At 38.0% G+C, this 17,218-nt stretch overlaps 1 protein-coding gene across 27 annotated transcripts in view; it reads right to left on the bottom strand.

Annotated features, from left to right (window-relative positions):
- Afdn (afadin, adherens junction formation factor) overlaps window positions 1-17,218 on the bottom strand; it is a 130,001-nt gene that overhangs the window by 85,338 nt on the left and 27,445 nt on the right. For 18 of the 27 annotated variants that reach the window (XR_015001046.2, XM_085687159.2, XM_085687172.2 and 15 more), the window contains exons 2-3: window positions 4,733-4,928; window positions 1,548-1,663 (exon numbers count right to left, since the gene is read on the bottom strand). Coding sequence is in view for 26 of the 27 variants with exons in the window: in XM_085687159.2 (XP_085543285.1) it covers window positions 1,548-1,663; window positions 4,733-4,928 (312 nt within the window). In the remaining variant the exon portion in view is untranslated. The remainder of the gene's footprint in view (window positions 1-1,547; window positions 1,664-4,732; window positions 4,929-17,218) is intronic. The other 9 variants (XM_085687161.2, XM_085687174.2, XM_085687247.2 and 6 more) reach the window with 1 other exon arrangement.

The following is a 17,218-nucleotide window of genomic DNA, read 5'->3' as shown; positions in this document are numbered from 1 at the left end:
TCAGGAAATCTGATTTTTAATAAGTAAAACTCAAAAGTTACCATAAAGTAACTTGAGAGAAGGGAATCTACCGGAAATAAGGAGGCAAAAAGTCTACTGATAGGTATTTTTCTATTGTAAAAGAAATGCTAGCAGTAGCTATCTATAACCTAGCTTTCATGAATTAAAGTTGTACCTATTTCTGGAAAATGTGTGATTTATTTTACTTATCTTGTTATTAGTTGCTTATCCTAGTTTGAATTTGTTTGTTTTTTGTTTTTCAAGACAGGGTTTCTCTGTAGCTTTGGAACCTGTCCGAAAACTCACTCTGTAAACCAGTCTGGCCGTGAACTCACAGAGATTTGTCTGCCTCTGCCTCTGCCTCCCGAGTACTGGGAATAAAGGTGTGCACCACCACCACCTGGCCTTAGTCTGAATTTTTAACCTATAAACTTGGCCTGTTAACACACAAAGCTACATTATTTTTAAGTAGTTTAATACATAAAGAAGAAAAATAATAGTTATGATATGGAAGGGGGAAAAACAAAGCTTTGTTATAAGGTGAATGAAAAAGAACATTATTATTAATATTCCTTCTTTTCTTTCATAGACACTTATGACATTGTATTGGTCCTAAGAAGAGTTCATACATTCCAGTAAGGGTCAGTGGTCAATAGCAAAGTAAGCAGATGAGAACAACACCAGCTGCAATCAGGGTATAAAGCAAAGATAGCAAAGCCATGGGACCCATTCGACTTTACACATATTAGCCACAAATGTAGGTAACCACCAGAACCTAGTGACAAGGAAGGCCAAGAGCACTTCTGTGTAGCTATCCAGGATAGCAGACAACATGGACAGGAGGCAGCAGGAAACTCCTTTCATAAGGTGAAAATTTAGACAATATTTTCAACCTCTGTATTTGCTATCATTTGTTAATAACAAAATGTTACGTAAGATGCCACTCAACTGAGCACAGAACTACACACTTTCAAGTTATCTCAGTGGAGTATGATGTAATCCTGCCTCTAGGATGGTCCCAGGAAATGTGAGTCAAAGCAAACCCTTTCTCCTTTACATGGTTTTTGTCAGGGTAGCTTATCACAGCAACAAAAGAGCAACTGCAACAGTCTACCACACCACCCAAAAACCCAAGGATGCTTTCCGACTTCTCATCTTGACTCCTCATATCTCAACAATATGAAAATGTGTTAAGTGTGCCTTAGGAAGCTGCACATCCAAGTAAGTACTCAACATTTCCTCTGTCCCTTTCATTTCCTACAGGAACAACTTTGATTCTATAATTTGGAAGAAAGCTGAAAATGACAAATTGGTTATCAACATTTTCTCAAAAGCATACAGAATTCTTCTTCTTGGAGCAGTAGGTGACCAGGTGAACTAAAAGATGAAACAGGTAGAACAGACTGTTTCCCAAGTGTGTTTTAGGAGGTAAAGGACTATAGGGAAAAAAAGCAGAGAGAAGCTCCTATGGCAGAACATAAGCCTTGTCCATTCCACTGACCCAGCCCTGGACTGCAGCTGGCATCAGACACAGGGACAGCTCCCACCTTGGCAGGAATGGCGTCATTCTCATTCTTAAGGACGAATCTACCTTCCCGATCATCTTTGTTCCAGTTCAACTGCACAACTAGAGGCTTCTCATCAATGTCTAATCTTCTTTCTTCTTCAAAACATGAAATGGAAAAAAAAAAAGAAAAAGTCGTGGTCATTTCATGACAGGAGCACAATATCTGCCATAAGAGATAACTTTAATTTATGCACATAAGGTCCCTCAATTACCTGCTGATAGATTGAAATGTATTGTTTATTATCTTAAATCACTTTGAAACAGTCCAGTACCTTGATGCTACTGCTCTACCATGCTAGATACTGAGCAGGTAAAATATATTGTTAGGAATTTCAAATCAGTTTTAATTAGTAGGTTATTTTGTTGCTACTGTGTTTGTCATGGTAGATTCAATGCCAAACACTGAGAAGGAAAGAATACTTCCTTTATTCTGATCTAACTGAGAAAACTAAAGAGATGAACATTTCTATATATCCAACTATCTCATATGCAACTAGAAGATAAGGAAATCATGTTAATGGTACATACAATCCCATTGATGCCTCAGATCTTCCTTATCAAGAAATGGCAACAGGCCCATCACTGTCTCAAGTGATGGACGCACTCATCTTCCCTTCAATCAAACTGTCCTCTGACCTCCATACACACACTCCATGACATGTGCACACTATCCCAATAATATTAAACAAATAAATAATCAATTTATTTTCCCTATGACTGAACCAAGGGTTGGACCCAGGCTTTAGCCCATGAAAGCAAAGCAGATAAGAAGTGGCGCTCAGAGATAGTGGGCCACGAACAAGCTCTGATATGTGTAAGGAGCAGATGTACCTACCAGACACTAAAGAGCCCTGACTCCAAGTGAGCTCCTGTTCTATAACATCTGCTGCAAACGTTCTCCCAGTAGTGTGCGGATGCAAAAGGAAGTTCTGTGTCAGAGAAGCTCACCAGGTTCAGGAGGCACAATTCTCATTAGTGTCATTATAATCAAGACTAAAATACAAAGTTTAGCTTTCCTTTCATTTATATGTACTATTTTTTAAAAAGCTAACCAAGTCTTTGTTAAATATTAACTATTTGAAGCTACATAATACAAGGAAGAGCTATGTATTCTTTTCGGCCAAGTAATACACCATTCAAAGATTGCACTCAGATGCTGAGGCTAGAGACATAGCTTGGTGGTATACAGTTTGCCTAACATGCTTGAGACCCTGGCTTTAATCCACAGCATGAAACAAAACGGAAAACAAAGAGAACAAAGAGAAAAATGATAATGAAGAACACATGAAGAGTTTTTTGAAAACTTATAATCATAATTTTAGAACTCAAATTCTAATCTTTAATATTATTCTAAGGCCCTTGGTGATGTTATATTTGAATAACCAAACAGACTGAAGAGAAGTTTCTTTTCTTGTTATCCTATTTATAGAGATTTGCAGGTCAAAGAAAACATATCTCCAAGAAAATCACCTGGAACAGAGAACACCCTCTGCAGCTGATTTTAATCTGGTTAAAATTTACACAGGGAGTCATAAAGTAGTAAATATGGACCATATTATACATTCCTGAAAAAAGGTTATGTACCACTAGAAAATCCAACATATCAAAAACATTTCAATCTTATTTCAAATGTACAAAGAAAGCTGTATACATAAAAATAAAGAAAAATTATTATGTCTTAAAAACTTTATAGCTGAAAATTAAGATGCATTGAAATTGATGTTGTGCTATCTATAACCCTTTTTAGCTATACTTTTATTATACAATTTAGCTATACAATTATTAAGTTGTACTTAATAATTTTTAATACGTTACTAAACATTTTCAAAAGTATCTATAAAATATTTACATTTTTGCATTTCTAGTCAGCCTAACTTGTGGTATTGAGTTGCAAGACACTTTTATTAACTGCTGTTAGACAGCAATTTCCTGGGGGAGAAAAACTCCATCTTGAAGAAAAGCACATTAAGACAAAGAGTCTGCAAAAGAGAGGTCAAACATTCCATCCCTATAGGGAAGCACAACTCAACAGCTTCAGGAAGTCCCTAAAACTGATCAGATTCTCTAGGCTCCCTACCTCCACAAACATATATAGGCAGTAAGGACTGCTGAGACACTCTCAGACAAATTAAGCTACAGCTCTGACTAGCTGAGCTACAAAAGAGCAGAGACCAGTCAAGCTGACCAGAGAGAGCAGCCTCCAATCTGCTGAGGTTTGTGGTCTGCTATAGCTTTTCAGCTTTCAAGAGCTGTCACCCATACGGGAATAGGCTTTTTATAATATAGCTGTCTTTGAGTCATTTCTGCTCTTATAAATAGTCCCTTCACTCATATTCCTCTAAGTAAACTCCCCCAAAACTCAGTGGTTCATCAAGATGGACTCTGGTCTATTGTTGATTCTCTATCTGGCGTAAGAAAATATTTGTTCATGTCTCCCCAGTAATAGTCTCACACAACAACTGTTAATGTTAAAACAAGTAGAAATTACAAAATATATAAAGAGATTTTCCTCAAGATGTCCTACTGTTTCCAAAGAATAATAAAAATGTGCTGTTAACAGAATGCAAAAATATAACGGCAAGATCACTGATTTAACCTATACAATATTTATCTGAGTTACAAGTAACCATGGCATTATCATCTATAGCTGAGATTTTATACGAAAGCATGTAGCACACAATACTATTGATATACAAGACACTCAGATAGGTTGAGTAAATTTTTTAATGAAATGCTAATGGCATTTATTTTAAAGAAATAATCATTGGGCTGGTTATTTTAAAGAAATAATCATTGGCTCAGAGGTTAAGAGCACTGACGGCTTTTCCAGAGGTCCTGAGTTCAATTCCCAGTACCACATGGCGGCTCACACCCATTAGTAATGAGATTTGGTGCCCTCTTCTGGCCTGAAAGCATACACGCAAGAACCCTATATACATAGTAAGTCTTTAAAAAAGAAATAATCATATCAAATACATTATCATAACTTCTAATAAATGTTATGTACAAGAATTTGAATAGTTCTCAGACTTAAAATAGTTTGCCATCCTGCCAATAACTGTTGGACGGGGTAAAGAAAGAAAAGGGAGTCGAGCAGCAAGCCTGGGACCTGATTATCACATTGCACAAGCCATGACCCCAGGTCAGGACAAAGCCTCCACTGACCTCCACTGACATGCACTTCATAGAGGGAATATTTGGGAGAGGACAGCATGCGCATATCAGGACGGAACTTCTCTGCCAGTGTTTCAATCACATCTTGAGTGGTTGCTGTGCTAGATACCCGAATGCATTTTGTTGCGAAGTTTCCAGCAGCTTTATCTTGAAAATAAAATCTCATGACTCCATGAAACTCCAGATCCTAGAAGAAAACAAAGTATATTACTGGAGAAGCTGCTCTGAAAATATTCACTTTTTAGTAACAATAAATAAAAAGACTATCATCAGTTTTTTTTTCAAATGTTTATCACAAACATCTTAGAAGGTAAGTAATAGATTTTTACTATTCAAGTGTGATTTTGGACAAATTGTCTAGAACAGCATTTCTTAACCTGGAAGTTGAAGGACCCTTTCACAGGGGTTACCTAAAACCATCAGAAAACACAGACATAGCAAAGTTACAGTTATGAAGTAGCAATGAAAACAATTTTATCGTTGGTGTTCACCACAACATGAGGAACTATACTAACGGGCTGAAGCATCATGAAGGTTGATAACTACTAGTCTAGAGTTCTCTTTGCCTTACCTCTCACATATAAAACAAAGGCAGTAGAGCAGCTGGTATCAACGGCAGCTGATGTTTACTTAGTTCTTAGTCAGTGCCATGTATAGCATGGCATGCATTGTTTGTCTTTACAACCATGCTGTCTAACAGATACTATTACTAAACCCCTCTTCAAGATCTCACCATTGAGCATATGATTGTGCATATCTGTAATCTTAGCATTTGGGAGGGATGTAGGAGGTTAAGGGGCTCAAGGCCAGCCAGTAATAAATTATATCTCAAAGAAGGGAGAAAATGCCAGCTAACAGAATTAAAACCAAGATCCACTGCCTGGAAAGTCCATACCTCCACTGCCAGAGTCTGCCCACCTCTAAGCTCTTAAAAGTACCTGACATTTCCCTAATCCCAATAGTAGCATTTTAAATAAATGACATTTTAACTCATTTTTATGTGAATTATCATACTAAATGAACATTTCAGGTACATCTCAAATCTTACGGAGAAAAGTGAGGGTGGATTTCCAGCCCAAGGTGCTTGGTTTCACATTCTCCCTTGAACTCTAAGATAAGCCAAAGTTCACACAACTGTGAGCCTCCTTTTATTTTCTTAATAAATGCAGTAATTTCCAACAAAATTCCAAAAGATAGGTTGCATCCAAGTATAGGTCATCATACCCATGTCTCTAGCAGGAATAAGGACTTAGCTGTGCTATTAACACCACAGATTCTTCTTTCTGTTCACCCTTTGCATCTAATTATAAAATCAGAAACTGAGCAGGGGTAAAGCAAAGTCTTTTCATTTATTTATTGAAGAGGGTGGTACACACATACCACTATGTTTCAGTTGAGGTGAAGGACAACTTGTAAGAGTCAGCTCTCTCCTTCTACCATGGCCAGATATGAAACTATGTCACCAGGCTCAGTGACAATTACCCTGACTTTATGCTTTCTTTATAGGAGCTTTCCCTTCTCTCCGAAGTCAAATTCTCACTCCATGACCAATAAACCTCTCTAGTTTTCCCCCATCAACAATTTTTTCTGTAGATATTAATGAATCAAAAACACTAACAAAAAGCAGGGTCTTGGAGAGATGACTCAGAGGTTAAGAGCACTGGCTGCTCTTCTGGAGGTCTTCTGGAGGTCAATTCCCATCAAACACACAGCGGCTCACAGCCATCTATAATAAGATCCGGTGCCCTCTTCTGGTGTAAAGGCATATAGGCAGGTGGATAAATTATCTGAACCAGAACCTGAAAATTAACGTTAGTAACATTAACACTGTCTACACGCCAGCCTCTGCATCAAATACTCTTACGTGCTATTTCCTCATCTCTCTTTTATCCTGTCTCTGGTTCAGACTCCCTCTTTCCCCCAGCCCACTGGATTTACTTAAGTGCCTTCCACTTCAGATTCTGGTCTCTTCTCTACAGGTTTCCAAATATCACAGGGGGAAAAAAAAACTCACAATAAAACCAAGTTATATAAATCCAAGTTTCTATATGGAAGCCCTATTTTCACCACAAGTTTGCAAGATTTTTCCCTACCACCAGCCTGAAGACATATTTATATCACAATGAACGCTCTTTTAAATATCCCAAACACTTGCACAACTGTCCTCAGTACCCAAAAGCTCTCTCTAGTAGGTGTCACACCATTGAAGCAGGTAAATGTCCATAGCACGTAAGCATTCTGCTACCAAGCAATCTGTACCATTTATAATAATAAAGCAGTCAGATGTACCTGTCAAGAAGGCATCAGTTTCTCTGAGAACTATCAAATAAATCAGTTGGTAGTAAAGAACCAAAACCAAACAAACAAAGTAAAACAACAAAACCATGTAGACACAAAGTCTGCTACTAGTAGGCAAGGAAGGCATGCTCTCTAACATCCCAAGGAGAACCAACTGTTTTTAGATAGGGGCAGACACAGAGAAGCAGGCAAATCACTGCACTGTCCTCACAGTAAGCCACTGTGTGTGGTGCACCTTTTACAGAGAAAGGAAACTCAAGTATAAATCTCCTACTCATATGATCAGCTACTACCCTCCCAGGGGAGTGAGGAGGCAGTTGTGTCTTCACCCCAAAGCCACTCTTTTGGTACTCCTGCTGATCTTTGTAATGAAACAATTCTTCAGGTCTTGTCAAGCTGAAATAAAACAGCCTATAAAATATTTGGACATGGCTTCAATTAACACTACATAAGTGTTAATGGGTAATTTAGTTTCACATTCCACACGAATAGCCAAGTATACTTTATAACCAGAATAGTCTCTTAATAAAGATTAACATTGTTTAGTTCCTCAGCCAATTCTAATCTGGTTGGTGTGAATAAATCTACCAAGTTTTATCAGACCTAAAAATTAATAAAATCAATTGTTGAGTCTAAAATTTGGGTTTATAGTGACCCAATAGACAAACTGTAATAATTGTATGTTATTGTAATTAACATACAGTGAAGAGCTTACTAAATGTTGGGTATTAAGAATTCTACATTGAATTATCAATCTAAGAGTTGAGTTCTAACATCATCAGCATTAAGTGGGGGAAAACAGAGGGGTTAAGTACACTGTCCACAGGAAAAAAAGCTTCTGCCCCACTTCCATCTCAAGAAAATTATGCCAGTAATTATTTCTTTGGTCTTACAGTAGATACAAGAAAAATCTGAGAAGAAATAAATGAATAGGAAAAAACATCTAGAGTCCAGAAGCTATATATTCCAGTTTCCTTAACTAGTTTTTTTTTGAAAAAAAAAATCCCATGTGTACAAGACCCTATTTCAATCCCTAGTAAGAACTGTGAAAACAAAAAAGAAAAAAAATGACCAAGCAAATTGGTATACTTCTGTAATCTCTGCACTCAAAAGACTGAGACAGAAAAGGACTGCTGTTTGAGCTGCGCTTAGGCTAGGTAATAAGTTCTAGGTCAGCCTGTATTAAACAGCAAGGCTGTAAGGAAAACAACCATCACTTCTCAATAAACTTGGGCAGGAGTGTGTGTGTGTGTGTGTGTGTGTGTCTGTCTGTCTGTCTGTCTGTCTGTCTGTCTGTCTGTGGAGGACAAGGGTCAGGGACGATTTCTTAAAAAGCTCTCCACCCAGTTAGGTTGTAGTCAGTTGCAGACTGCTAACTCCTGGGCTTCTATTATTTCACATATTAAGAAAAGTTGTTTTCAATGTTCATTATTTAGTACTTCTGTAAGTAGGCAACTTTGGTTCACTTCAACAAATACTCTGCCCGTGATGGTTAATCTCAACTGGCACCTTACTGAGATCTAGAAGCCCCTAGGAAATGTCTTCTGAAGTTCTCTTCACTAACTGAGGGGGGAAGAATCTGTACAAGAAAGCACAGTAAATTTCATCACAAGACAGGAACAGGGAGAAAACTCATGCTCAAACCCTAAAGCAACAAAAGGAATGCAAAGACATATACATAAAACTCTTTTAGGCCAGGTACAGTAGCTGGCAGCATACGGCTCAAATCCCAGAACACAGAAAATTAGGGCTAAGGTTTGGGCTACACATTGAGTTCAAACCAGCCAGAGCTACCAAGGTGAGTCTCTGTCCAAAATGAACACACACCTCTCATGTCATAACACAATTAACAAAAAAGTTCCAACTTGTATTGCAAAAGCTTTTAAATATACAAAAGAATAAACCACTCTATCCATGACAAAACCATCTCAAGATGATACAACGAACCTTTCCTCAACAATTCTAGCTGGTAAAAATTCAAAAGGCTTGACAACATACACTATCATGGGACTGAAGAAAAAAAGAACATATCCAAGGCAGTAGTTTGCAAAAATCAATACACTGGTACAGTAATTCTGCTTTTGTGGTCCTACCACCAAGGATACAATACGAAAAAAATGTGAACTATCTGAGGATCAAATGAACAGATTCCAGTATATGGATGTGTGGTGGTTTGAATGAAAATGGTTGCCACAGACTCATAGAGTGGTATTATTGGAGATGTTGTCACTGCAAGGTGGGCTTCAGGGGTTTTAAAAGCTCAAGTCTGACCCAGTGTCACTCTCTGCTGTCTGCAGATTCAGACGCAGTACTTTACCATGTCTGTCTGCACACTGCCATGTTTCCCCACCATGATAATGGACTGAACCTCTGAAACTGTAAGCTAGTCCCAGTTAAATGTCTTTCTTTATAAGGGTTCTAACTGAGACAGCATGTAAGGAGATGAGATGCTGTCACCTAAGCAATGAGAAGACTCTGTGGACACTGGTGGAGTGCCGCTGAAGACAAGAGCATGGCAGCAGGTCACCTGGAAAGAAAAAAACCTCAGCTGAGGAACTGCCCAAATCAAACTGCTTTTCCTGTGTTTATGAGAGACTGCTGATGGGAGAGGGCCCAGCCCACTGCAACTGACACGACTCCTAGGCAGGTATCTACAGCTGCGCACAAGCAGTCACAAGCCAGTAACAACATTCCTCTGCGGTTTTAGCTCCAGGTTCCTGCCTTGAGTCCCAGTCTGGCTTCCCGTAGACATGGACTGCAACCCGGAAGTGTAAAGTAAAATAAGTCTTTCCCAAATCACTTTTCAACAGTATTTTCACACCAACAGGAAGCAAATTACATCGAGCATCACAAAAATCTATTACAAAAAAGAGGAAACAAAACACAACACCCATTTGATTAAAAAAAAAAAATCCGTAAGAGGATGAACCAAAATGCACTCATCGATTGGCGGCGGGGGGAGGGGGGAGGTTGGGGGAAGGAGAACTTATTTTCTTGCCTTTTTTCTTTTTTCAGTTTTTTGAGACAGGGTTTCTCTGTGTAACAGTCCTGGCTGTCTTAAAACTCACTTTGTAGACCAGGTTGGCCTCAAACTCTAAGATATCCACCTGCCTCTCCCCCTCCCCCCCATGCTGAGATTAAAGGCATGCACCACCACCCAGCAGCATATTTTTTAATTATACTTTATTATATAGCTTCATTTTAGGAACTATGAAATTATTATTTTTAGTTAAATTTAACAAAATATAATCACTAAAAAGATTCTATATTAAATGAATCTATATAATAAACTGATCACATTATCACAGAAAATAATCTCCAAGTGCTCCTAGAAAACCAATTTTTGGTTTTATATTTCCAGTTGAGGAAGATCACAAATCCCAGCACAGCCAGCTCTCCACAGGGAAACCTTGTCTCAAGATACCAAATTTATAAACAACACAGATCTGCATTTAGAGTCAGATAAATAAGATTATTCTTATATTTATGTTCCTATTTGCATTTTACATGTTCAGTGTCATATACTCTTCCCATCCTTTGGTGATGCTTCCCCCAAAAGCAGTTTTAAAATACGTGGATAGCAATTTTAGTGTAAAATTAGTCACTGACGAAATTGAACACTATTGATAACCAATTATCTTGACATTCAAAATATAAAAGCAGACAACATTTTTAACATTTGGATCTCTAAGGAACACTCCAGACAGAATGAGAACAGGAAAAGAGTAAACAAGGCAGCCGTTAATGGTATATTTTTCTTTTTACTTTACAATCATATAGACATTTTATTTTCAAAGTTATCTGGAGTAGCACATAGCTTGAGGTTTTACGCATAATTAAATTGTAATGTACAGATAGATGAAAAGCTGACTTCATGATTCTATAAACTTCCTTAAGCTAAAGTTAGATGAAAAGAAAAGAGCCACAGCTTAATGAAAAAAGTGGCTCCTGTTTTCTGAGTGGAGGAGACACAGAAATAGGACTATAATAAAACAGGTTGGCATAAGAACATCCTGTTTTCTTTTCACTACGGCTATGTATCTCTGGTATGCAATGTATTTTTTGAATAAATTTTTCTTGATTAAATGAATGGATGACTTCTAATATAAAAAAAAACAACAAAAGACAACCTGTAGATATATAAAGACAGACAAGCATTGCCAACTCCACACCTTACACTCCTGAGGTACCAAGGCTCTGAAGATGACACCTTCAAAGTCCAGGTCACAAAAGGTAATGAATTTCAGCAATAGTGTTATGTTAGGAAACAAGGAGGCTCCCCAAGACCGGCTCCTATCAGAACTCAGCCACCAAAGACACAGCAGAACACCAGCTTTGAAAAATACAAAGACCGCAACCTACTGAATCACAGAATACACAAAAACCCACTAAAGAAAAACAGGAAAGCCAAAAGAACAAAGGTAAAATCAAACAGGTGATGAAGGCACATGATGAAGGCAATAAACTTAAAAAAATTTACACTGCTTTCCTACAGTTTGGATCAGCTTTCTAAGACTGTAGGTGATGATCCTGTAGGTGGTGGCTGTTATAGTTGTAATTGTGCTGGCCTGCCCTGTCACCTGGGTACCCTGTCCCTTTTAAGAGACAAGGTCTGCCCACTCCCAATCTCTCCCTTCCTGCCAACAAGGCAAGCTGATCTCACGCCTGCCTCTTTTCTTCTCTCTCTCTCTCTCTCTCTCTCTCTCTCTCTCTCTCTCTCTCTCCATACCCAAGCTCTCTCAGCAAGGTGTATCTGTCTATCTCCCATCTGCAGTAGTCTCTCCCACCCACAGCGGGACCTGACAGGGTCATTTGTACCAAAAATTTTTCGTTGGCCTCATGTGGCCTCTGAACCGGGTGATGGTAGGGGGACAAAGACTCCTCTATGTGGCCGTGGCTAGTCTAGAACTTGCCATGCAGACCATGCTGGCAGGTGTGTAAGGTAATGCTCTTCCTGTCCTTACTTCCCAATTTGTAGAATTACAGGCACAGGTTACGAAGCCCAGAGAACAGAATAAGGTTTCTGAACAAGTAACAACTAAAAATTAATCCAAAATCGTTCTATAAATATAAGAAGGTGAGATGCTGCTGCCAGCCCATGTGACCTTTTGTGACTTCACCACAGCTTTGGTTCTGAACACAAAACACAACCCTTTGTACATGCTGCCACAACACATTGTGAACTCAATGTTCTTGCAGAGGACCCAGTTTAGTTCACAGAACCCAAGGGTGATTCACAGCTGTAACCCAGTTGCTGGGAATCGAACGCTTTTTCTACTCTACAGGCTTTTGCATGCATTGATACTCATACACAGACACAAATATACAAAATATTTTTACTTTTTTTTATTCTTAGGCAAAAAAAAAGTCACAAGTGGAAAAAGAAAGCAGTTGTGGTTTGGATAATGAGGCACTCTAATTTTATTTGCAAAGAATTCTAACCAACAAATGAGAAATGATAAAATGAGAAAAGGATGATTTTGTAAACACTAAGTGACCAGGACAAAGACCTCACAGATGACATTAGAAGGCAGCTAACAAAGAACCTGACATTAGAGAGGTTATTACAACTTGACCTAATATGGTAGATGTGAAATGTTCAGTCCTGGCTAAGCCTTTAAATCTGGGAACCCACAAAACCACCCTCACTCTGCAGAAAAGCAAAGGAAATCTAGAACTGGGAAATTCTATAGAAAAAAACAACCTGGAGTTCTCAAAAAAATCATAGTATTTAAAAGCACTCTAAAATTAAAACAACTAAAAGCATTATTTTTAACAAAATAAAATAAAAATACAGTAGACACTTAAAGTCTATGTGGAAAAAAATTGGAATTAAGATTCAGAGAAAAACAAATGACACTGTATACATTTATAGCCCTAGTGCTGAAAGAATCTCTACAAATTCAAATTATTTCCAGTAATTTAACTTGCTCTACTCATATTAACATATATAAAAGTATGAAACATCTTCCTGTTCAAATAACCACGTGCCTGAAACCAACTTCTGCTTTCTGATATTCAAAAGAAAACACAAGTAAACATTAAAACTTATCTTTATAAGCTTCTTTGTATGTGCGTGTGTGTACACTTGTGTGTGTGTGTGTGTGTATCTGTCTGTCTGTCTGTCTGTGTGTGAAGTAGAAAGTGTCTGAGTTTCAGTAAGGGTAATGCCCCATACAAATAATATGTACTAAGATTAATAAGCTATCATTCACCCATGTGTGCACTATTTCTATCAATGCAAAATAACTTCTTAAACTATGGCAAGTTAATCAAAGTACATTCACACTAAAACTAAACTCACAGTACTCAATTTATTTCAATTTTTAAAAATTTTCGAGCCACCTATCTAAATTAGCAATATCTTCAAAACTCTACCCTTTTTACTACCATTAATTAGCAAATAAATATATTTAAGTATTTACTTTCTTTTTATTGAAAATTCTTTGCACACAATATTCTGATGGTTTTAAATTTGAGTAGTTTCTTCAGTATCCTTTTGTTAATGTCTTTCACAACTGACCCAAGACAGGTAAGTGTGGTTGAGAATTACAAAAGAGGTAGAAATGGCACACGAGAAACAATTTCTGAGCAGTCCCTGGGACATAAATATATTACTGCTTCCTAGTGTGTGGGAGGGGATAAACAACAACAGAAAGCTTGCTGCTTTGCTGAAGTATTTAAAAACTTTCCTTGCCATATTAGCAGTGTTCGTGAACTATAGTTGGCACCTGGTACTACCAAGCTCCTCCTGCCTATCTTGTTGCAGGGTTTGCATTACCAAATGACCACAGCAGACTGGAATGTCACTTGGTACCAGGTCTGAGGAGAACAAAAAGGTAAGCTGCATACATGTGCAGCCATTTGCAGAAGGAGGTCTGGTTATTCAGGGGAGTTTCTGTGTTTATTTACAAAAAGAATAGAGTAAAGTGAGCCCAAAGCAAAATAACTAATTTTTCAAATGAGTTTTCTTGATATGAGTCACAAAATGAGAAGTACTGAGAACAGAACCAGTCACTGAACTGGATTCTTAAACAGTCACAGGGAAATGCTGCACCAGAGCAATTGATTCAGGCAAACTTCCAGTTAAACTGACACATCAAGCTAGCGCACAAATACACCAACAGAGAAAAGGAAAAGTGGTTTCTGGAACACGGTCTTTAATGATGACATACATCACTAGGACATACTCAAGACAGGAATACAGATATGCAGCAAGTGTTAATATAACATTATGTCTGTCATCACCACAGAGATTCTTTATACACAAGGTTATACTAGTCACACTACGTAATTTAAGGATACAGTTTTTAAAATGTGCCACATTTTTGTGTGTTTGTGTGTGTGTGTGTGCATGTGTGCACCAGCGCTCACTCAAACATGTCCGTATATACAGAAAAACATATGTGGCAGTGCCTATGTGGAGGACAAGCTGCAGGAGCCAGTTCTCTCCTTCTATGTGAATCTCAAGAATCACACTCAAGTTGTCAGGCTTCACAACCAGCACCTTTACCCACTTATTCATGTCAACCCCTTAAGGATACTTTTGAAAAAAAATAATGCAATTTCTAGATATAACTACACACAAAATGAAAATATACAAACAAGCTCTCTTCTTTCTAAGTTATGGAATTCAGAGTCAACCTAAAACATGTAACACCAAACCTCTCTTACCAAAACTGACCCTCTCCCCCAAAGAACAACAAACGATACAGTTAAGCAGAGCTGTGATTTTCATCCTGAGAAAAGCAAGATGTTTTGCTACAAAGAGGCAAGCAAAGGAAGACAACAGAAAGGAAAACACAGAAAACAATGACACCACAATGCAAATGTGATTGTACACTCAGTAGCCATGAGGTGCCTACCTTGTGCCAAATGTTATACTGCAGGGTTTCACTTATCTACTTAAAATTTCAAAACCATGCAAAGTGGATACTATTCCAACTGCTGTCTATTCCACAGAAAGACTTACCTATATACTATTTGTACCGCAGGTTTCAAATGAGTGAGTTATTTAAGCAGAGTGAGTTTATTAAGTACGTAGCAAAAAAAAAAAAGTAAAAAGGTAAATGGCAAAGAACAGATAGAAGCAGCTGAGAGATGTCAAAACATCATCAAATCAGGTGCTTCCAACACCCAACCGAGACAACTGAGCGTAGGCAAACATCTTATCAGACACATACCCAACCAGATGCATATCCAAGAGAAGTTGGCTAAGGAAGTCCCTGAAGCAGTCATCTGTGTTCCCAACTAAGAGTTCCATGCAGAGCAGACTGGCCTCTCCAGAAACGAGCTTCCCTTTCCCACTGCAGGCACTTTTAGACTACAGGATAAACAGTAACCTTGCTGGGAATGGTTTAACTTCTAACTGTTCTCAGGGGTGCAATGCTCTTTAGCTATTTTCTGTTCTCCTATTACAGAGGCAGAAGGCAGCTGGCCTCGGAAAAGAGTCTTCAGAGAACACATGATAAACATGCTTGAATCCGAAGCAAAGGGCTCATCTCTCGATTTAGAGTCAGAATTCAACAAACATGACAACTTACTAATAGAATTTATATTACAGTGTCTCATGGGAAAAGCAAAACATACGAACTGCCTTACAAAGATAAAGTAACTTGACCATGCTCACATAGCTTGAGCTAGAACTCTCTTGCACAATTTTCAAACAAGAAGCCACTCTTTCAATCACCCTGCAACACTACCTCTTACCCTGATGTACAAAAATAAGGTTGTAAACATACCCAGTTCTACCACAAGACAACTGAACACCCAGGAAGCACTGTATGACACAATAGATAACAAACAAAATAAATATGTTCAAAACATTTCTGAGTTTGTGAAAATAAATGAGAACCCCATACAAAAGAAATAAAGGCTAGAAAACTATGCATGTGATCACTCAATAACTAGCTTGGGGCAAGAAGCTCAAGCAGAGAAAAGATCCCCTAGTCCGTTGCTGTGGGACAGTGAGTGGTCTTTTTATCTTGTCACTTGTATTATTTCTAATAAAATGCTGATCAGCTAGTAGCCAAGCAGGAAGTATAGGTGGGGCAACAGCGACCAGGCAGGAAGTAGAGGCTTGGCAATGAGAATTCTGGGAAGAGGAAAGGTCATTCTGCAGTAGTCACCCAGAGAGAGAGGAAGGCAGACACAGAGAAAGCAAGATGTGACTGCCTCGCCAAAAAAGGTAACAAGCCATATGGCTAACACAGACAAGAATAATGGGCTAATATAAGTTACAAGAGTTATAAGAAGCCTGAGCTACTAGGTCAACGAGTTTATGATCAATGTAGACCTCTATGTGTTTCCTTAGGACTAAATGGCTGTGGGTGGCGTGGCTAACATAGAGGGACCGGGTAGGACAGAAACCTCAGTCAACAGACCATCTTAAGAGTCTAGATCAATTAGTTACCTAAATGTGAAAAGATAAACTGTAAAACTTTTAGAATATGGAACATATTCAAACCAGAAGGGGAAGTGTGTAAATACTAAAGGCTGACAAATTCAAAAATTTTTTGAAGCTGCATTAAAAGTTTGGATATAAAGAACAAGAGCAACATACTTGCAGAATACCATATATACAAAAGATTGTTATTCAACTATATAAAGAATTCCAACAAATTAACTCTAAATCAAAATTTAAATGACAAACATCTCATTGGAAAAACAAGGATAAAATATAAGTAATTCAAAGAAGGTATCAGAATGAATACAAACACAAGAAACTACTGAAACTTGAAAAGACTGACTAGACTGGAAATGGAAATATGAGTGTGATCTGGCAAGTGTGAGTGTGAACTGGTGAGTGTGTGACATGTCAAGTCTGAGTGTGGCCTGTCAAGTGTGAGTGTGACTTGGCAAGTGTGACCTGTCAAGTGTGAGTGTGGCCTGGCAAGTATGAATATGACCTGGTAGCCATCTCAAGGGTTCATTTGCTTGGTGAGTACCTAGTAAATAAATTAGTCACTATTACAAATAAATAAAACTTACCAATACAGAAAGGAACAAACAAAAATGTTTAAATTCCTATATTTTAACTGTGGAAAAGTATAAGAACATAATTATTCTTAGCTAGAAATAAGAATAACAGCCACATTTTATTTAGATAATGGAATTCTATAAAGCAATTAAAATGAATTTACAGTATCCAGATTAGTAGTTTTCCTAAGGTGAACAGAA

This window comes from Myodes glareolus, chromosome 1 (assembly GCF_982192425.1).
Source record: "Myodes glareolus chromosome 1, mMyoGla1.1, whole genome shotgun sequence".
NCBI classification, from domain to species: domain Eukaryota; kingdom Metazoa; phylum Chordata; class Mammalia; order Rodentia; family Cricetidae; genus Myodes; species Myodes glareolus.
This window is presented reverse-complemented; position numbering and strand designations above follow the sequence as displayed.